Here is a 22476-nt window from a genome sequence, read left to right as displayed (position 1 = left end):
TACTTTTCTTGGATCTCTTATCTTTGTATTGAGTTAGAGGACCAGAATGAAACATACTTGGATGATATCAGCTTAGCTGCCCAGGGAAATGTCTTCAGTACTCTGGGTTTCTTCTCTCACTCCCTCCATTTCAAATATCAAGTTCTAAGATATGAAATTTGCACTATGAAGAACTTTTCCGTATTTCTGCTGGATTTCTACAATGAACATTGTTTGTTATCATATTCAATGCTCATTAAGATTAGTGTGGAAACACCTTTTAGACTATACTCGCAGGAAATTGTTTCCTTTTTCCTGAAAACCAATTTATTTGATTATATAAAGAGCAGAGTGATAACTGAAGGCAGTACTGCTTCACAAAAATAATATGCAAGCTTCAAAGGCAAACTTACATAAGTAAATTTAGATTTACTAGCAGCCATGTTTGAAGAGTAAAAAGAAACAGGTTAAGTTAACTTTAATATATATATTTTTTTATCTTATCAAAATGATCATTTCATCATGTAGTCAACATAAAAACTTTAATGAAATATTTTACATTATATTTTCATACTAATGCCTCAAAGTCTAGCATGTATTTTATATTCACAACACACTTCAACTGGGACTGGCCATATTTCAAGTATCATAATAATGGATGGATGTGTTGTCTTCACTGCTAGGAAGCTCAGTTATAATAATTATTTCATTCCTGTGTTTTGGTATACTTATGTAAGATTCCTTTTATATCTTCTAATTTTTATTTCATTTTAGTGACCTTATATTCATATATACATGTATATATCTATTAATTATACCCTGTTATAAATATTGTTTGTTAATATGTAGGTCTTATAGATATTCTTCTTTAAAGCTTTTATGGAAAAATCGCAACCATATGCTTTATTAGGAACACCCAAATTCTTTATGTAGACCTGCTTCATCTTCATATTTAAAAGTCCAGATTTCAAAAATCTAAAAAAACAAGCATATCAAATCTCCTAATTTATTTCAAGTTAATCAGGATAAAAGAAATAAACAACCACAATGAAAAAATTAGTTGTACTAAAAATATGGTCAATATAAATGATTATGTATTACCTGTCATTTTCAAATATTATTATTAGTATGTAAGATTTGAGATAAAACTATGCCCTGACATTTTATAATTGATCAGGTGCAGTTTTACATTTAGGTCATATTGATATGAAACCTTTTGTTATATATTTTATGTATTACATTTTTTTCAACCCAGAACCTAGAAAGGGTTTGATTTGGGGGGGGGGTATCTAATAAGTTCCTGGATAATACAATAGAAAGCTTAAATAGTATCTAGGAAATAGAATGCACTTAAGAGTTTGAGCCTTCAACTAGATTCCAAAATATATTAAAAGTTCGTATTTACATTAGGCCTGTTAGGTCCAGGAGGTACTGCATTCATTAAAGTATACATGTTGTCTCCAGAGTTGGTTGAATCTGAAACAAAACATTATGTAATTAATTTCTTTCTTTATAATTTATACCCAAGTCAACACAAAGTAATAATCAAAGATGATCTGTGCACATACACATATTAATAGATGTAGCACTTGAAAGAGTCATTACTAATGTTCAGAAACAATACTTGTATGTCATTTTCCAACTCAGAAATTATCATTCTGTGGTTGTAAATGGGAATAGTTACCTAATATATTAGGAGTAATCACTTGAATAACTCAGGTCGAAAGGAACATTACTTTAAAAATCTAAAAAATTACAGTAAATTTTTTCTTTTAAAAAAACTGGGTACTTTGAGATTTCACTATGTAATTTGTATGTATGAATATAACAAAAACATCTTAAAATTCAGATTCAGTAGCTTTTCAATGTTCACTATTTCCTTAAGCTTCCTATATACCAATTTATAAAACATTTTTTTATTTATCTAATAATTATTAATAGCTGGTGGGATATCCTTGCTTAATTCTAAAAGAAAGAAAGTAGGACAAGACTATAAAATTGGAATGAAAATTTCTCTTGCTTGAAGTAAAAGCCAGCTTCTTCCTATACAACTTTCGATGAAATTTTTTTCATGCATTTTATTCTTGATTCATTATAGTAAAAGCAACTATAGTATATATCCATAGAAAAATATATAACATTTTATAGTATTTTTTAAAATTTACATTTCATGTCTATTAGCTAATTCTAATTAGTATACATGAGTACATGTGTTTTTATAACATATTACCTGGAGTGAAAGGCCATATATTTTACATTTAGGAAAAGTTTTCCTTTTCCCCACAATTATACATTTTTCTTAAATATAATGCATTGGGCCTTTCTATTCTGAAAAAAAACAATGTGTTTCACAATTTTTGTACTGATTCAAGGCAGAAGATAAAATTAATTTACTTTCTCATGGCAATAAACACGGAGTAAGAAATGAGCAACTAATTTTCCTTTTATTTTGTAATTGCTTCGTAGACATTAAAAGTTTATTATTTTAATGGATACCACAGAGAGAGTAGGTTAGATGTCATTTATCAGTTGTTTGTAAACAGTGATCCACAAATCTAAATATTATTTTTCACATCTAGATTAATATGTCATACTGCTGAAAAAGCTGAAATGCTCACCTCAGATCTCTGTCTGTTTATACTAAGTAAGGTCCCAATTGACTTTTGTGGCCTTGACTATTTTTATAGCCTTATGTACAGCATACTCAACTCAGGCTGCTGGTTCTTTCCTGCATATGATCAACCTCTTAAATCTCCATATTTCTGTTCTTATTTCCTCCACTGATCTTCTGCTCAGTCTCCTTCTACTAAAATTCCACTCACTACTCTACGCCCACCTCAAATGTTACCACTTACATGAAATTTTGTTTTCTGATACTTCCAGATTAATGAATGCTCCCCCATCATTGAATTCTGCTTTGCATTCTGTTAATATTTTGTCTTATTCTTCCCTCCTGCTTCCAACAAGATTCTAATAAGTTCATTGACAGAAGGAAAGATCACATTTTATATTGTGTGCCTCAGACAGTAACTATCTGCTGAGATTTAACTAATGGAATACACTTTATCCCATAAAAATGTGTTTTTCAGAAAATCTTGTATTGCTTCTTAAACATAGGAAATCTCATCTTTATTAGCCTTACTAATTTTTTAGACTAATTTTAGTAATTAATTTGGCAAGAAAATGTGTTTTTTTACTTTGTATTTTAAATAGGTAGAAAGAAAAAAATTTATTATTCTTCATATCTATCAAAAACATAATTTCATCTAAAAAACACAGAAATAAGGTTGCATTTTCTAGAATATATCTAATTCTTTTTATATACAGAGGAACTTTTATAATAAAGTGTATCTTCTGGCATCTATTTTTTTGCAGGGAGGGTACTGGCTTCGTATTGGAGGAATGACTGAAAAGAATGAATCCACAGGAGTACGCACAAGGCTAGGAAGACATACTGCTGGCAATTTCTGGCTTGAAAGGATGGAATGTAATCAGATTGCTTATCACCTGCAAAATTTAGCAGTTTCTCCGAAATTTTTCTCTTAGATTGTAGTGAAGTGTTTATTAATCACATGCTACCTTCATAAATTAAGCATTTAACTTCACCATACAAGAATGCAAATGTGGGCAAGATGTTCAATTCACATAATTGTATCTTGAATGAATTCTGTTTCAGTTCAATGATGATGCTCTGAGGACAAAAATCCATGAAATATTTATGATCTATTCCAAAGAGTTAGTGAAGCAAAGCAAAATTTTGCGTTAATTATCAAATTGATGCTTTTCAAAATGAAAAAGATTTAAAACTTAAAAATTACTATTTATTGGTATGATTAATGATATTTAATTCCAACCTTCCATATGTCTTAGATTTCAACAAACCAGCTAAGAACTTATGAATTGAACAGTACAACATAATTAAAATTTTTTCCTAATTACAAAAATTTCCCATCTATTTCATTACCTAAAGTTAACACTGATAAAGCCCTATTTCTTTGTTTTCTACTTTCTACATTTCTGTGTTATATATATGTTTTAAAATAAAATTGGGATCATATTACATTGAATCATGAACATTTATTGTCCATTAAATTCTTTGGTTATAATCTTAATGGCTATACCATATTCCATAAAAAATTAATTTATTAACATCACTAAAACTGGATTAGGTTTGAAGGTTGTATCTATTATTTCACTATTAATTACGACAAGTGAGAACCCCTCCCCATAAATCTTGGGATGTATCACTAATTATTTCTCAACGAAGGATTATGGAGGCAAGTGGTATGAACTTTGTCATGGTTCTTGATACATTTTGCCAGAGCTGTTCCAGGGAGGGCTGCACCAATGTCAACTCCCACCATTAGAGTCCTCAAGAAACAATGCATTTAATAACCTATATTAAAGTCTCGGAAAAAAAGGATAAAACTATTTAAAATCATCATGCAAATTGATAAAATATTGAGGTATTTTAGTTTATGAAGATTAAAAGAAAAAAAAAACACTTCCTGTATTACATAGTGAATCTATTAGCTAATAAATCCATATGGATGTGTAAGCACATCTACATCCACCTCAGTAAGATAATGGTGGATCTTATTAAATCTAATGGACCCATGTATTTCATGTGTAACTCATGCAGAATTTTTCTAAGTTGTGAGATTTGGATTTTTTTTTCACAGTCTCAAGGAATCTTTTTGTCGGATAAATTATTGGGCAATTCATAGAGACTAACACCATTTTAATCCTGATTTTATCTGTTACCACAACAGGGGTTTTCTACATGCTTAAAGTAATTGGACAATGGTTATTTGAGAACCCTGTTTCTTCTACTTGCTACCTCTAGTCTACTTCTGTTACCATCAATGAGATAATGAATACTACTAACCTTCCATCATAACAGTTTTTATATTTTGTTATTTACTCTATTAATCAAATGCCCATGTGGCTAGTTACAATACCTGCTGGACTAGGCATGATGGGTGTTCCTGGTGGCCCTCCACCTCCTGGAGGACCCTAAATAATTATACAAAATTTCAGTAAAAATAAGGCATTTCATTAAACAATATAAGGAAAAACAGAAGAAAAGTTAGACTTATCTATAATAATTCAATTTGAAAATCACAGAGGAAATATATTTTCTCCATAATTTATTTTCTTTGAATGCACAATCATTTCAATATTATGCAAAATATAATTTAGCTTAAATACGTTGAGACTGTTTTGACAAGTTTCCAAAAACAATGAGCCTGTAACACTGATTTATTATTCATGACTTAATCACATCAGGTATAATGAGGTTAAGGAGAAGCCATTTATTGGGGCCTTTACAAATTCATACAACAGCATCATTCATGGGTATTTGTGATTTAGTTTATTGTGATTTTCTTATGTTTCATATCAGGGTTTTTTATAGGAAGCTTAAAACTCAAAGATTCTCATATGTTTATGAAAACACACTGATGCTATTTCTTTCTCTATTGGTATCAATTATAACACTTCTAAAGTATTGAACCTTCTGCTATCATGTCAATTAGAAATGAGAGGCAATGTTGACTAATGCTGTGGGTTACTAATCAATCTGAAATGGAAATTAGGTGATTCTAAGGTTGATTCAGTTATTTCAGACAACCAAAATGGATAATTCAGGCAAAGGGTTTTAGAATTTTTCAGATGTACCATAATTAATCTGGGTAAATTACTAAGTGGATAAATTTGTACTTCATTCTGAATGTGTAGACATAGCCCACTAATTATTTCAAATGATATATGTATTTGCTATTTAATAAGCAACTTAAGTTTCCTTCAGATAAAAGTCTATAATTTCATAGAATTATATATTAGGCTTATTCTCAAGCAATTTAAGAAAAAAATAGGTTTTACCCACATGTTCTTACTTTCATTTTTGCTTCATAGAGAATGTGAAAAAAGTTAGACCTTCTTAGTTTGTACAGCTTAAGAGGACACTGAGCACTAAGTTCATAGGTCCAAAACAGTGTGTGCTTTTTACTACATTCATACAACATTAATTCTAAGGGGAGTAAAATGCTCATTAATCTTCTTAAGCTCTCCTTTTTTCCTACCCCAGGTAGCTAGCTCCTCCAAAGTTTCTTAGGGAAAGGTTTTCCTTTCTTACCATTTTATCTTTTCTCTTCTGATAGGCATGTACTCCTAAATATTATTACAATGTATCTTCCAGGGTGGTCTTGAGATGTAGCAAGGATTATAATGTGATAATGGTTAAAAGGTCATTTGTAAGTTCAAGAACTCAGGTAAAACCTGCTAATTTGCCTTTAGTTGTGTATGAATTAGTGGAAAATTCTAACATGTACTAAATAATAAAAAGAAGAAAAACAAGTGTTTTCAATTTCTAAGCATAAAAAAGCCCTCAAAAGCCCCTCCCCCTAAATTACTACGCATTATTCTGATTCCCTTTGTGTTGGGGGAGGGAAGTTTAATGTCTTCCTCAACTTTGTGTGTGGTGAGTGGGGTGAAGGAGGGGGTGTAGATTATCCTCCTGGAGAACTGCAAATTCAAGCTTATCATTGTGTAACTGGGGATGGCTTTCTTCATGATTGGACAGACTGTATTGTATTGGTTTACAGAAACATATGCTAAAGTAAAACACAGTACTCAGGGCAATTTTGGCCAGATTGATAACTGTTTCACTAATGAACATCAACATATGTAGTGAGGTTGGCAGATGAAAAACTCAATACATATCAGATGTTCCGTTCTTGGCCAATACACAGGGGCTCTTCTTAACATCTGGACAACTATTTCATTGCCCAAATAAAACATAACATCAAATCTTATGAGCAAACAATCCCAAATGTACTTACTACGTAATTCCCAGGAGATGCTGAAGAGTATGGTATCTGGAACATGAATAGGACAAAGAAATATATTTTGATTCATGTGACAGTATGGAGACTTACCTAAAATGAATCTATTTTCTGACTTTTATCAAGTTTTTAAAATGTATCACAAAGGATGGCAAAGAATAAAGGCACGTGTATCTATCTGAGTGCCGGAAAAACGAATAAAAGCAACATTATCTTGAATTTATAAAAAAGAGGGGATATAGGTCAAGAGGAATTTAGACAGAATTATAGCCTCAACTTATATTCATTTCAGAGCAGTTGTACTCACTGCTTGATTCTAATGACACTTATTCTGTAATTAGAAAAATATATATGTGTGCAGCTAAAAACCAGAAATCAGAGTTTTCAAATTAATAGCTTTTACAGATAGAACTCCCAATTCATGTGCGTTCTGGGATGCATTATTATTATTTTTTAAGACAGGTTTTAGGCTACTACATTCATGTGGTATGGGTCAATACTTGGTTTGCAGGCTTCACATTTTCCCCCTTTCTTTTCTAATTAGCTACTAGAAAATACTGTAATAAATGTGTAAGATTTCATTAATGTAAGTCTCCAAAAACTACTAATTTGGGGGGATCAGTTATGGGCAACAAATTCTTTCTCCTCAAATCAATCTCTTAACCAAACTCTTTTTTAGAGATTATAGAATATTAATACAACATTGCTAACATAATTTAAGAAATGAAAACTAGAAAACAGGTACTTAAAACTAGGTCCTTGAGTATAGATTATTAATAAAAAGAGCTAAGTCCAAATATTTTCTTTTTTTTTTTTTTTTTCACAGAAGCTCACTAGCTCACTTGCATGAAGATTCTGCACATCCAGAGCAGATATTTTTGCCTTATTCTGGAAAAAGCCAACAAACTACGACCTTCTTTGAGGCAGACAGCCAGAACTGGACCATTAGAATAGTGAAAAGATGATACTGTCTTTACCCTAAACCCTTCCTCTATCACAAAACCTTCCATATAATTAAACACAAAGATAATATGAAACTTGAAAGTAAGAAGAAGGAAATAAGACAAAGTTATGATTTTTCTTTAGTGGGTAATTCATTCAAGGGGAAAATATTTAATATTAAATTATTTGAAAATTCTCTCCTTGTTTGGTGTCCATGATTTGCCTTAAGCATGGACTGCATGCCTCTGAGGTCCCTGCTTGCTCTGCCTTTGGGTAATTCAGCCCTGCAGATGGTCACGACCAGCCTGCCCAGCATTGCTAATGATGAGGATTACATCCAGTAGGAGTACTGAGATCTTGATGGCCAGTACACACTTAACTAAACTTAGTAGCTGAATACAACTTTGCTCTCCCAGGGCCCTTTTGGTTCATGATTTACCATCCGTCTTCTGTTTCTTATCTTAAACATGTACATTTGCTCCCTCCAAATCACCATCTTATCTGTTGGCTCCAATTTTCATCTCCTTATAACCTTAGCAACTGGCTAAATTCTTCTACCTCTCTCTAGTGCCTACCATCATTCGTCACCAACTTTCAAAATATGATCTAACTAACCATGCTTTAAATCTTCGGAATTTAGGGGTGTTGGTTCAGTATCTGGTTCAGTTGGTTAAGTGTCTGACTCTTGATCTCAGCTCAAGTCTTGATCTCAGGGCCATGAGTTTAAGCCCTGCGTGAGTTCAAGTCCTGAGTTCAAATAGATCTTTGGAATATACACCTCACTGCCTTCCTTCACTTTACAATATACTTCCCTCTCCTCCATTTGTGAGTATGACCACATCCTAGAACTACTTACAGAGATCTAAACAACTCCCTTGCCTGACACTTTCTTATTCCTCATGTCACTCACAAATATTATTTTATATTCTAACCAGAATCTTCTTCCCTTACAATTCCTCCATGTTTAAGTCCATTATTTCCCTACTAAATTGACTTTGCCCCTCCCGCACATCATTGTCAGCTTTTTGTTTCTCCAGTATTTTTAGTTCATTATCCTAATGTAGAACATTGTTTTTTTGTTTTGTTTTGTTTTGTTTTGTTTTTAAATATTTTATTTATTTATTTGAGAGAAAGAGAGTGCGAGAATGATCATGAGGACAGATGATGGGGGGCGGAGGGAGCAGCAGACTCTCCTCTGCCCAGGGAGTCAGAGGACATGGAGTTTGATTCCAGGACCCTGGGTTCATGACTGAGCTGAAGGCAGCCCCTTAACCGACTGAGCCACCCAAGTGCTCCAAGCCTACTTTTATTTACATCTCTTTGATTACCCCCTAGCCACATTTTTCTGTTTCACAGTAGGGATTTCCTGGGAAGAGACACAAAACAAAGGACAAGGTCCAAAATATAATCATGTTCTCCAGTGTCAACCTACTCTTCACTATTATCTGGAAGCATTTTGGCTTGGCCTTCATGGAAGCCCTGAGCATTCTAGTGGTGTGCCAGTAAACCCAATAAACTCAGGGGAGGAGGGCGCCTGGGTGGCTCAGTGGGTTAAGCCACTGCCTTCGGCTCGGGTCATGATCTCAGGGTCCTGGGATCAAGTCCCGCATCGGGCTCTCTGCTCAACAGGGAGCCTGCTTCCTCCTCTTTCTCTCTCTCTGCCTGCCTCTCTGCCTACTTGTGATCTCTCTCTGTCAAATAAATAAATAAAATCTTAAAAAAAAAAAACAAAACTCAGGGGAGGAAAAGGTCCCAATTTGTAGCATTTGTCAATTTATATGGTGTGAATATTCCCACATGGAAGACTTAGAGCTACCAATGATTTAACAATTAGCTCAAACAATTCTTGAATAATTAACAACTGACTTTCCTGAGCTGGGCTTCATGATGATTATAAAATCCTGATTTGGTAGTCAGTTCGCCCTTTTTCATATATTAAAGCTATCAAATTCTTGCTATACTTTCACATTTAATTCAACACTGTTATTAATAGATTGGAATTTTATCAATTTATCCAGGTAGAAAAAAAGATAATCTTTCCGCTTGTTTCCAGAGCTAGCCATTCCCAACTACCTCATTCTCCTAAGTCCTTGCTCCTTTTCTGGTTTTTAATTTCTCCCTCTTCATGATTCCTTTACACACAGTTAAAAACAAAACATTTAAAAATACTTAAAATTTTTACCTCATCTAGTCCAATTTCTTTCCATGTGTCCTGTCAAGCTCTTGGCTTATACTCACTATTTCTACTTCATATTCTTTGGTGCCCTCTTTAAAAGAAAAAGAACATCTGGGCTCCTACCCCTAGTAGCACTTCACTGAACCTTTACTCTTGAAAGTTACCAGTAGCATCTGACAGCCTAGTGTGAGACATATAAAATATAACAATATAGGTAGAAGTATGTGGGTATAGAAGATATTTGAGCTGGGTAGCTGACTTACAGAGAGTAAATGACCACTAGAAAGATAAAGAGAAGGATCAGCATTAAAGAGAGAGAGAGAGAGAGAGAGAAGGGAAGGAAGGAAGAGAGGGAGAAAGAAAGAAAAGAAAAATGAGAGTATATAGTTTATTAGGGAAATGGTATATAATCTCAGTGTGGTACTTATAGGTAATTGAAATAAATGATAAGCATATACGGTCAGACTGTGACTGAATTTATGCTGTAGGAAATAGGGAGTCACCAGTTTGAGAGAGACATGTTCAAATTTATATTTTAGTAAGATAACTCTAGTTCATCATGGAATATGAATACAAATTAGGAGTCTATTGCAAAAGGTCTAGGCAAGAGATTTCAGTTTTGTAGGCAGTGCTGATTAAGATAAGAAGGAGGAAGAAAATTTGAAAGACTTTTCACAAATGTACTTGGCAGGTCATGGTGCCCAACTAGGTGTGGTGGACAAGGGAAGGCAGAAGGTAAGGCAATTCCTAGCTTTCCAACTTGGTGAGTGGGTGAGTGATAGTGCTACTAATTTATATGTAAGGAATTCAGGAACAGGGGCAAGTCTAGGGAAATATCCAACACGTTGAATTTGAAGGCACTAGTAAACGTTGATCAACAGATATTTAGAAATCTGCATCAAGAATTTAGTAGAGATTAGAGCTAGAGATAAAACTTCAACTGAATACATTTCCATTTTGTGCTGGGCGCCACACTTGATCTAGTATTTTATTAGATTGAGTAGAAGATTTAACATTCCAAAACAAAGCTCCCTGTCTACCCCCTAAACCTCCTTCTTCTCTTCTATTTCTAGCAGAGTTTGTGTTATTCCCATTATTCCTGATACCTGGATTCAAAGACTTGAAATCACCTTCCACTTTTTCTTTCTCTTTATCCCCAAATCAAAGATCACCAAGTGTTTTTGATTCTATGTGTGAATGCATACTTGTCATTCCTTCGATCACCACTCTACCTCAGGTTCTGATAACATTTTATAAAACCTGTAACTATGATCCCCTAACGTCATTTCCCCATTACATCCATTTTATAGACTATCTTCCTAAAATACAGCTCTCTTCCACACCGATGATACAGTTTAGATTTTTCCCCCATGGCTCTCTTTTCCTCTTTTCTGCTTTGTCACCTTCTGCACCTTCCCAGACAATCTGTCCCCCTAGCCACTAACAGCCCAATTCTTTATTTTGTCCAAGCTTTTTTCCAGCTCTAGTGTCCAAATTCTCCCAATGTGATTAATCTCCTCCTGCCCCTCTCCAGACTCCATACAAAATATTAACGTGAATTGAAAGACAAAACACAGATCTAGAGGAGTAAGATCAGAGAGCTAAACACAGATGAAGATGAGTAAGATCAGAGAGCTGAAAGATCAGAATCATAGAATTAAAAGAATTTTTTATTTCTCAGATGAGAAAATTCAGAGCCGTATGTACTGTCTGGTTAAGCTAGACAGATAATTCAAGATCTGTGACCAATAATTCAAATATTCTGAAATATTCTGACTCCTAATATCCATGACAGTGGTGCCGTAGCAAGGGGAAGAGCAGAGTTGCTAGAGATTTTGACTTCTTTTTAAAAAATGATTAGTAGCATTCTTCAACTGTGAAGCTTAAAAACACTTAGAAGCTATAGGGAGGGCAACATCAAGAAACCCTCTATGCCAGTATAAAGTTGAAAACATTCTACAATTTTTTAGTTTTTTTTGTTTGTTTGTTTGTTTGTTTTTAAATGAGCAGAACCTATCTGGAATAAGATATTTGCATTTCCTTTGGGCTTAATCATTACAATAGATTGCCATTTTTTTTTTTTCTTTAAAGGAGTTTCTTCTTTCTTTTTCCTGTCACGTTAGTTGATGAATACAATGTTATATTGGACATCTGTAGCTTTTGCTTATGTCCTTTTCTGCTAACAATTCCTTGAGTTTTCTTTGGTGAACCATACGTCTTATTTTCCCATGTGGTTTGGGTGGGGCTCAGGTGGGGGCCTGTGTGACCTGGCCAGGGTGAAAGAGCATTGTAACCTCAGGTCATAATTCAGGAATGAGCATAGGACCCAAATTAAACAAATCTAGTTCAGTTAGTTATGTCCAATTTCTATGCTTAAGTGATAAAAGAGTTGTGAGTTCAGTTCAGTTACTAAACTGAGAGCTCTGAGGATATGCATCTGGGATTCCACACAGCCTTCTTGTCATGACAAGGAAAAAAGGTAAGTGATGGAGACTGGGTCCTGATGACATTATCTGGATCCTTGGAATCAAATGTGCCCCAAAGCAAATTTATATCCAGACTTTTCAGATACATGATCCAATTTGCATTCTCTCAATATGATCCTAGTCTGGTTGTTTTTCTGGATCTTTAATAGTGCTTGCTACTTTTTTTTTTTTTTTTAAGATTTTATTTATTTATTTGACAGAGAGAGATCACAAGTAGGCAGAGAGGCAGGCAGAAAGAGGGGGGAAGTAGGCTTCCTGCTGAGCAGAGAGCCCTATGCGGGGCTTGATCCCAGGACCTGAGATCATGACCTGAGCTGAAGGCAGAGGCTTAACCCACTGAGCCACCCAGGCGCCCTAATAGTGCTTCCTACTTAATGATGAGAATGTGCTATATAGGTAAACCCAAGTGCCCAGTTCCTTTGAAAGATACAAAAAAGGAAAAATCATTGGTGAATTTGTTAAAAAAAAAAAAAAAAAAAAAAAAAAAACTTCCAAAGAAGAATCTGAAGCCAATATTGTAATGTTCAGATCAACAGAACTTTAAAGTAAAAATCAGAATTTTATTCTAAATTAAAAATATTGTCCTTTAAAAATGTTTCTTCTATGTTCCATGTAAAATGGTGCCCAAAACTTTTGATTAAAATACTTTTTTTTTTTTTTTTGAGATTTTATTTATTTACCTGCCAGACAGAGATCACAAGTAGGCAGAGAGGCAGGCAGAGAGAGAAAGGGAAGCAGGCTCCCCGCTGAGCAGAGAACCCGATGCAGGGCTTGATCCCAGGACCCTGGAATCATGACCAGAGCTGAAGACAGAGGCTTTAAGCCACTGAGCCACCCAGGTGCCCCTTGATTAAAATACTCTTACATGACAAAACTGTGGACTTATAAAAATGAAGCAAATAATAAATAAATATATTATACATAATGGTAGGCAGATTTTTTAACTTTCAGAGAAGTGGAAAGCAGCAAGTCTAGAATACACCCTGTTTTGGACTGAAATTGAAGCACTGGTGGGTAATCACGGTTTTAACCTATAGGTAGATACAGAAAGATATAGAGGTGTATGGATATGTGCACGAACATACATCTAAATCCTAGTCATGTTGGTTGAGAGGTTCTAGAAGCCCTATCACTCTGATAGGTTCTAAGTATCACTCTCCACTAAAGGGAACCATGACTCCTTAAAGAAATGGCTATTTCAGGGCTAACATGGGGAAAATTCAGGACAAGTTACAAGTGCTCAAAGAATAATGCAGACATGTCAAAAAGACAAATGAGGGCCCCGGGTGCTCTGATGGGTAAGTATACTTTTGACTCAGGTTATGATCCCAGGATTCCTGGGATGGAGTCCTGCACTGGGCTCCCTGCTCAGCGGAGAGTTTCCTTTCCTTCTGCCCAACCCTCCCTGCTTGTGATCTCTCCCTCAAGCTCTCTTTCTCTCAAATAAATAAATACAAATCTTTAAAATAAACAAACAAAGGACAAATGATTCAGCTTGAAGGGGTTCCTACTGGCTTAATCTGGAATGATCTTAGCATCAAAAACCTACTGAATGAAATAAGAGCTCACAAGTCCATCTGATATACCTGAATGAATGAATGAATGGAGAAGAAAGAAAAAGTCTCTGTTAAGTAGACAGTCAACTAATAAATGGGAGAAGGAAAACAGAATTAGAAATCAGCTATTTGGAAACCAATAGAGAAAAAAAAAAAAAAGACCAGTTTGGTCAAGAATCATGAATGGATACCAAACGTAGCAGATAAAAGTATGAGGAAGAAGAGGATATTTACTGTAATTTCAAAGTATGTCTCCACAAGTCAATAATTACAAAAGGAAAAACAGCAATTTTACAGTAGAGAAATTTGACAAGTACCACCCTTCACTAAGGGATTAGAATTAACACTACAAGCAATGGGACAAATCACCATCACATGCTTCCTGAGACGGTGCACTGAGAAAATCACATTACTACTGTGGCATTCCTACTAAATATGTATCACCTGAATCTAATCATGAAAAAAATATCAGCCAGATTATGGCACATTCTGCAAAATAACTGCTTTGTATTCATTAAAACTACAAGGTTAAGACAGACAAAGAAAAGTTGAGGAACTGTCCTAGATTAAAGACCAAAAGACATGATGCATAAATTTAACAAGTGAACTGGGGTTTTCTTTTGTTACCAGGAACATTGCTGAGACAATTGGTGAAATTTGAGTGGGGTCTGCAGATTAGAAAATAGCATTATGTCAATGCTTATTTTCTAATTTTGATTTTTACTGTAGTTTTGAAAGATAATGTATTTGCTTTTAGGACACACATACTGACATATTTGGGGATGAAGGGTTATCATGTCAACAACTTAAATACAGCTCAAATGGTCCAGGAAAAAATATGTATATGCAGAGAGTAGAAGTCATAAAGCAAATACAGTATAATTTTAACACTCAGGAATCTAGGTGAAGGGTGCATGGGAGTTCGTTGTACTAGTCTTGCAACTCTTCTATAAATCTGGAGTTACACTGATATAAACATTTAAAGGAAAAAAACAGTATACAAAACATATCTGGAAACAGCAAAAACAGAATAATCAACTACTTGAAAATGTGGGCCTCAAGAGCCAGAGACTTACTATATTGATAGAAAATAAAAAGTGTCTATAATTAAAAACACTGACAAGAAGTCTGAGGAATTTGGAAATCAAAACAGTACAGAGGAGTTGTCACTAGAATAAAATCAATGGTATTTAGAGGGGAAAATCCCTCTTTAATACTTTTTTGCTTTGTTTCATGTGTAAGCCCTATGTTTTTGGCAGAAAGTCATCAGTTTTTTATGATTCTTTTTCTTGTTCTCAAAATCAATCATTTTTTCAGAGGAATGCTTTGCTTTTCTGAACTCAGGATGATGACCCCCTTTCTCTTTCTGAAGAGAAAGCTGTAAGCCTTCCCCACTTTTTTTCCTTATTGACATTTCTTCGAGTGAGGGGGAGATGTATCCACATGGGACAGCTCTTAACACAAGGGATTGTTTTCAACTCTCTTACTTGACCACATGTGTGCTGGTCAAGTGTCCATTCACCATGACTGCTGGATGGCCGTTTCACACGCACACCTCCTACCCTAATTCCTAGCGCTTTCTAGGGTCTAAAATAATTCAGAGCTGCTGACTTGTTAGAATACATTCTCCTATCCACACTGCTTGGCTCCATGAAATTCTGAAGAGGTGGAGGACATGAAAACTAAAAATTATCATAATGCAGAACTCACTCTTCAGTCCTGCCTCTCCGCCATATTTTTACTTGGATAATATACCCTCTTGGCACAAGGCACCATTCTCAGTATCAAATCCTGCTCACCTTCCTTCCTAAGTAAGTTTTGAGGGAGAGAGTCTCCAGCCACGTGTGTAAAAGGCGGTCCTGCTGGAGGCAGGCAGTGGCAGGTGGAAGTTGCACGTGGCCGCCTGCAAGGGGCAGCAGAGGGAGCACGGACAGTGAGGAAGAAGAGTTCCTGCTTCTAGGTGGAAAGGCTTACATAGTTAAGGAGCACTGTCTGGGCTTTTTAATCCAGTTTCAACAGATGTGCAGATAATAGAAAGTCTTTCCAGATTCTGGCAATAGGAAGATTGTCACAGTTTTCAGTGTTATAAAAAATCGTTTTCTTCCTGTATCTTTATGGGTATTTTATTTTAATTAAGGATTTTATTTATTCATGAGAGACACAGAGACACACACACACAGAGAGAGAGAGAGAGAGAGAGAGAGAGAGAGAGAGAGAGAAAGAGGCAGAGAGAGAAGCAAGCTTCCTGCTGAGCAAGGAGCCTGACATGGACTCCATCCCAGGAGCCCTGGATGGCAACCTGAGCCAAAGGCAGATGCTTAACCAACTGAGCCACGCAGGCACCCCTTTATGGGTATTTTAATAGCAAGTTGAAAGAACTGTGTCCTGAGCTGCTAGCCAGATGCCATTTTAAAGTGAAATCTTGAATGAATTTGAAAGGCGTATAGCAAGAAGAAAATAGAAATGTGAACTCTTCAAAAGCATATAGACAAACTAAAGGAATTTTATAAGATAAAGATACATTATAACATAATCCAGCATAACAGTATTATAGGAAGACTCATTGAGATTAAATTGTATACTGAAGACCCAAATGAAAGCAAGATCATCACTTCTGTCCACCCCAAATGATATTTCAATTAGCTATTGAAACCAAAGAGACAGGAAGACAAAATAATTTTTTTTCTCTAAAAATATGACAGCTGCTTACTTGATTGAGAAGAAAGTGGTTCTGCCTTAGAAGAGCAATGAATTTAGGATGATTCTTTCTATATCACACTTACTTCACCTTAAATTGTCTTGAAGTTTAAATTAACCTTGAACATTGAATCAGTTTCATGTTTATTTAGCTTTAAGTCCACTGCTAGTCAATGAAGTTACCTCTGTGCATATTAGTAAAAGGCATCCCTGTTGGGAAGATATTCATAGACTTTACAAGTGGAGCACGAGCTGTACTGAATCCTTTGAGTGAGAAACCTTTGTGCAGTGCACGCACTACACAGAGTTACACAGCAGACCTCTCTCATGTACTAAAGAAACTCAAAGTTTCAAAGTCAAGAAGGGAAAACATCACCAGGACCATCTAATTAAAACCATATTAATTTTAACACCGAAAGCTTAGTTTCCAACTTGTGCGTATATTTATGTGACATTATTAAGAGAGAAAAATATCTGTGAGTCAAACTGCTATCACAAAACATATTAGAAAAATTCACAGCACGTCAGATATGTAGATAGATGTATAAGAACTCCAATTTGGCTGACAGGCACTGGACAAATGTGTACTTGCTTCCTGGGATAGTAAGAGAGCAAACCTAGGTGTAACAATATAATAAATAAAATCATAATAACTCTGATAGAGATTGAAATTATCTGGTAACTTAGTGATTATTACATTTATTTTAAAAGATGAAATCATTTTATGACATATATATTACAATAAATAAAGGCTTCTGTAGTATACTTAAATCATATTTTATTTTTGGAAGTCTGTTAATCTACATAGAATGCATGTTTATATTAGACTGTGAAGTAAAAAAAATTATATAATTAAAAAAATTAAACATATTTAAAAAATATATATGCAAAATATATTTTTGGAATGATTACTTTTTAAGAAACTCAATATAACCAATTGTAGGACTTTTGAAAGCCACAGATTTTGTTGCTAAATGCTACAACATGCAAAGAAAATTTAAAAAATACATATACTCACTGAATTGGCATTTGTTGGGTTTGGCCAAGGTCTACCACCACCTGGACCCCTACAAGATAATATGATAAATGAAATTTTAACTTATGCTTTGAACGTTCACAGTAAGCAATAACAAATCATAAAGTATAATTTACAATTCAGTTTTACCATGAGTTACAATTTAGTTACCATGCAGTTCTAATTCAATACTGAAATTACTCTCTGTATTTTCATAGCTTTTGAGTTCTTTTTTTCCAAAAGATTTATTTACTTTAGAGAGAGAGAGCGAGGGAGCATGAGAGTAGGAGAGGGGCAGAGGGAGATGGAGACAGAGAATCTCAGGCAGACTCCATGCTTAGTGCATAGCCAGATGTGAGGACCATTAGATCATGACCTGAGCTGAAACCAAGAGTTGTGTGCTTAACTGACTGAGCCACCCAGATGTCTCCGCTTTTTTATTTCTTTTTTCTTTTTTCTTTTTTTTTAATTTTAAAAAGATTTTATTTATTTGACAGGGAGAGATCGCAAGTAGGCAGAGAGGCAGGCAGAGCGAGATGGGGGAGAAGCAGGCCCCCTGCTGAGCAGGGAGCTCAATGAGGGGCTCAATCCCAGGACCCTGAGATCATGACCTGAGCCGAAGGCAGAGGCTTAACCTACTGAGCCACCCAGGTACCCCCAAAATCACTAATTATGAAACAAACATAAACTGTAATCCTATGACATAAATATAACTGCCACATATATATATATCATTCAAAATTAAAATGAAATCATTTTAAAAATACCAATATACATAAAATGATTGCTCTTATTAAACTACACATAAATATATAGCAAAGGTGATTAAATTGGGTTCTTTAAAAAAAATCCCACATAGACTATCACAGATTACTTTATATATTACTTTGTATATTATTTTATATCACTCTATCTTATAGTGCTACTGATAATTCAGTTACTTTTTAAAAAATTTTATTTTTTCAATTTTCCAAGGTTCATTGTTTATGCACCACACCCAGTGCGCCATGAAATGTGCGCCCTCTTCAATTTAGTTAATTTTTAAAAATGGAATTACATTTCTTGTTTTCATAATTACAGTTCAAGACAGTAGCCACAGTAAATCTAGGGAAAAATAGGAAGTAATCTATGCCAATGTATGTTAGTATATTACTTCATTTTAGGGTGATGGATACTGTTTTGTATTCTATAGCTTAAAAGGACATGAATATTTTAAAGCAAACTTAATGCCTAATTAAGTAAAAAAGGTCTCTTGTTCTCATGCTTTAGTATTAAGTATATCTAAGTAAATACTACTTAATAAAAAGTAGACTGCTGTCAGCAGGTCCTCTGTAATTAGGGTCACTCAAAATTCCCTTTTCCCTCTAATTGCATTGAAAGACAGAGGAAATTTTTAATTAAAAAAAAAAAAAAGTCCCTTGATTCTTATTTTAGGGACCTTAAACCTGAAATTCAATGTGTTAGATAGAAGCTATCCAACTTGGACTATTTAGAACTGTTTTTCATTTTGTTTTGGAATTTCCCAGGGGTATAAACAATGGGGAAGTGCTTGAAAATTCTGTCCATGGGCTCTATCAGGGTGCCCAAATGCAACTTCCCCCAATTCCCTTTGAGGAATAAGGGATAAAATAAGATGCCAGAGAGGAGTTGGTCCAAGTACTGCGCACAGGGGAGAAGGTTAAGGGCATTTGTACTGTCTCTGGAAACGGGTGCCTTTTAAAATGGTGATGATGATGATTTTCTAGCACTTTAGGAAGATAATTGTACATACAGGATTCAATGTCTTAATGAATGGAAAGTGAGGTAAAACATAGGATATGTACTGATCTAGTAAAACATTTGATTTGTTTGATGTTAATCCACATTGTTGTTTTGATGTTAAATGAAGTATAATAATGAAATTGGGAAATATTTATCTTAAAGCAGCATAAAAATATACTATATCCAAATCATGGCAAAAATTTGTATATAATGATGTTATGTTGATAATGATCTCATAATTTTGACATATTATGTTTAAAACAAGACTATGTAAGATTAAATATAATAAAATATTTTACTTACCATTTAAAAATTATTTGTTAGACTAATATGCTAAATTGTTAAATAATTAAACATTTTACTTAAATAAATACCATTAAATTAAATGTTAAATGTTACATTTATTATCAGTAACAATACCTTTTATGCATTTCAATTATTTGATAAATAATAATCTAGTCTCAGCACACTATTTCATAATTATATTGCATTTAATATGATAGTAATTTCATATGACCTAAAAGGATTTAATATAATTCACATGGATAAGCTATATTTTCCCCAATTATGCCACTGTGTTTGAAAACATTTTAGGTTTCACAAATAGTGCTAAATAAAATGGGGCTATATGAGTGAGTATTCTTTTAGAGCAATTACTCAAGTTCAGGGGCACCTGGGTGGCTCGGGTGGTCAGGTGTGTGACTAGATTTCAGCTCTGGTCATGATCTCAGGGTAATGGGATAGAGCCCTCTGTTAGGCTCGGTAGGGAGTCTGCTTGAGATTCTCTCCCTTTACCCCTCCCTTTCTCTCTCCCCCTCTCTCTCCCTTAAATAAATAATATATATTTTTTTCTTTAAAGGAGCAACTACTTAAGTTCAGTAATTCTCAGTCCTTTTGAGGACTATCATTATTATCAAGAAAATAACTTACGAACTATGATAAAGACATTATTTTGAATATAAGTTTTTATATAGGTATAGTTTGAAGTAGAATCAGGTTAGCCTCATTTAAAAATAGAGCAAAATATGGAGTTTAAAAGAAGTAGGTATTTTTTGGTAAGGGTATACAGATATGATGCAATCTAAGCAACTATGATTACTGTAGAGAAAAATCCTCTTTTCTTCTATAATACAGTTGTTTGATTTCAAAATAATAACTACCTAAATTTTATCATTCTATAGGATAACAAGAAGGTCTAGAGCCTTTGAAATCCTTTGTCCTCTTCATTTCTATAGAACACCAACATATAAAAAGTTGAATTAGGCATGCTGTAATGCTGAATCCTAAATTCTTTGGAAATCTGTAAAAGTACAGTTAATTTATTGTTTTTGTTTTTTTAAAGATTTATTTATTCAAGAGTGAGTGAGCTGGGGGAGGGGCAGAGAGAAAGGGGGAGAGAGAATCATCAAGTAGACACCCCACGGAACACAGAGCCGGACATGGAGTTCTAACTCATGACCCTGAGAGATCATGACCTGACTTGAGCTAAAATCAAGAGTGAGTGGGATGCCTAACTGACTAAGCCATCCAGGCACCCCTAAACCCCTAAAAATGTAGTTAATTTAGAAATAGAGTTTCTTTGAAAAAATTATCTGTAATGCATTTGAAAAACATTTACATTCTGGCTATAGTCTGTAAATTCTACTTTAGATTACTGAAATTGATATTAAGTTTTTATTTATAAAAATAGTAGTTAGAGAGACATTAAAAATATACTCTTAATTTGAGATACACTACGTATAACTTATCCTGAGTTTAGAGCACAGAAATATATAAATTATATCAACATTATCATTTTCTTTGGAGGTAACCGATTATTTTTTTAATAACATTATCAAAATTTTGTTCCAAATAGTTTCCTAGTTAGAATACAGTATTTAATTACTTTAGTGGGCACGGTTGGATGTTATTTTCATTGTCATTATACTTTCATGGCAAACAACAAAATGTGACCAGCTAAAGAAAACTCATCCAGAAATGATTCTCTGGCAGGTCCCACCTGACCTTAGCACACAAATATCTTAGACTGTTAAAAACATAGCTTAAAGTAACACTATCGGGTGCCTGGATGACTCCGTTTCATCTCAGGTCATGATCTCAGAGTCCTGGGATTGAGTCCCACAGGATCCCTGCTCGGTGAGGAGTTTGCTGTTCCCTCTGACTCTCCCCCTTCTCATGCTCTCTCTCTCTTTCAAATAAATAAGTAAAATCTTTAAAAAAAAAAAAAAAGTAACACTATCCTGATGCCTTTTTCTTTGATTTTTAAGTTACCCAACATGTAAAAAAGTAACATGAAGAAAGCCACAAATGCTAGTTTGAAATACTTATTTGGAAAAAAAAAAAAAAAAAGAAAAAGGAGTACTTACTTGCTATAACATAGTAAGATTTGTATCTTTATTTTAAAGATCTTTAATATCTTTATTTTAGTATTTTTATTTTAAATCAGTATCTTTATTTTAAAGATACTAAATCATTAAGTAAATTTCAATAAATTTTACTCTATTGAGTACAATGGACATAATACGTTTTATTTTTTATATCTCTTTAAATTCACTTTTGCTTTGCTGGGGCCAATATCAACACAAGAATTACTCTCTTTGGTTGGATCGCCCATTGGATCAGAACTTCCTTGTTTGAAGGAAATATTTACAAATGTAAATATGGGAATATTTACATTTTCATTGTTCTTTAAGAATATCCTAATTTACAGAAAACCGAAAATTATACATAAGAACCCAAATAAAAGTCAAAGATATCAAATAATGGAAATCTGAATCTGGAAGGCTTCAAGGTTCTTTAAAAACCAGAAATTATATAAACAATACAATATTATGTAATAAGAAATATTTTAAAGCATCTGGGTATATTTAAATGAGAAACCCAAATCCAAGTATCAATAAAAATAATAATATTAAAAATTTGAGCCATATTTTTAGTCTCTATAAGTCTAGGGAATTTAATGTGTCCATTAAATGTTAATGTTTATATGTTTAAGTGTATGTAAGAAAAGAACTAGACA

The 22476-nt window shown here is 34.0% G+C and overlaps 1 protein-coding gene across 12 annotated transcripts in view; it reads right to left on the bottom strand.

The window, feature by feature from the left end:
* SSBP2 (single stranded DNA binding protein 2) overlaps positions 1-22476 on the bottom strand; it is a 293865-nt gene that overhangs the window by 19145 nt on the left and 252244 nt on the right. For 10 of the 12 annotated variants that reach the window (XM_082724712.1, XM_082724720.1, XM_082724719.1 and 7 more), the window contains 4 exons: positions 17700-17748; positions 6822-6857; positions 4941-4995; positions 1385-1455 (listed from right to left, as the gene is read on the bottom strand). In XM_082724712.1, the coding sequence (XP_082580838.1) occupies positions 1385-1455; positions 4941-4995; positions 6822-6857; positions 17700-17748 (211 nt within the window). The remainder of the gene's footprint in view (positions 1-1384; positions 1456-4940; positions 4996-6821; positions 6858-17699; positions 17749-22476) is intronic. The other 2 variants (XM_082724716.1, XM_082724714.1) reach the window with 1 other exon arrangement.

Source organism: Mustela nivalis (assembly GCF_964662115.1).
Source record: "Mustela nivalis genome assembly, chromosome: 3".
Lineage (NCBI taxonomy): Eukaryota > Metazoa > Chordata > Mammalia > Carnivora > Mustelidae > Mustela > Mustela nivalis.
The sequence above is the reverse complement of the archived record's forward strand: the minus strand, read 5'-3'. Positions and strand labels throughout refer to the sequence as shown.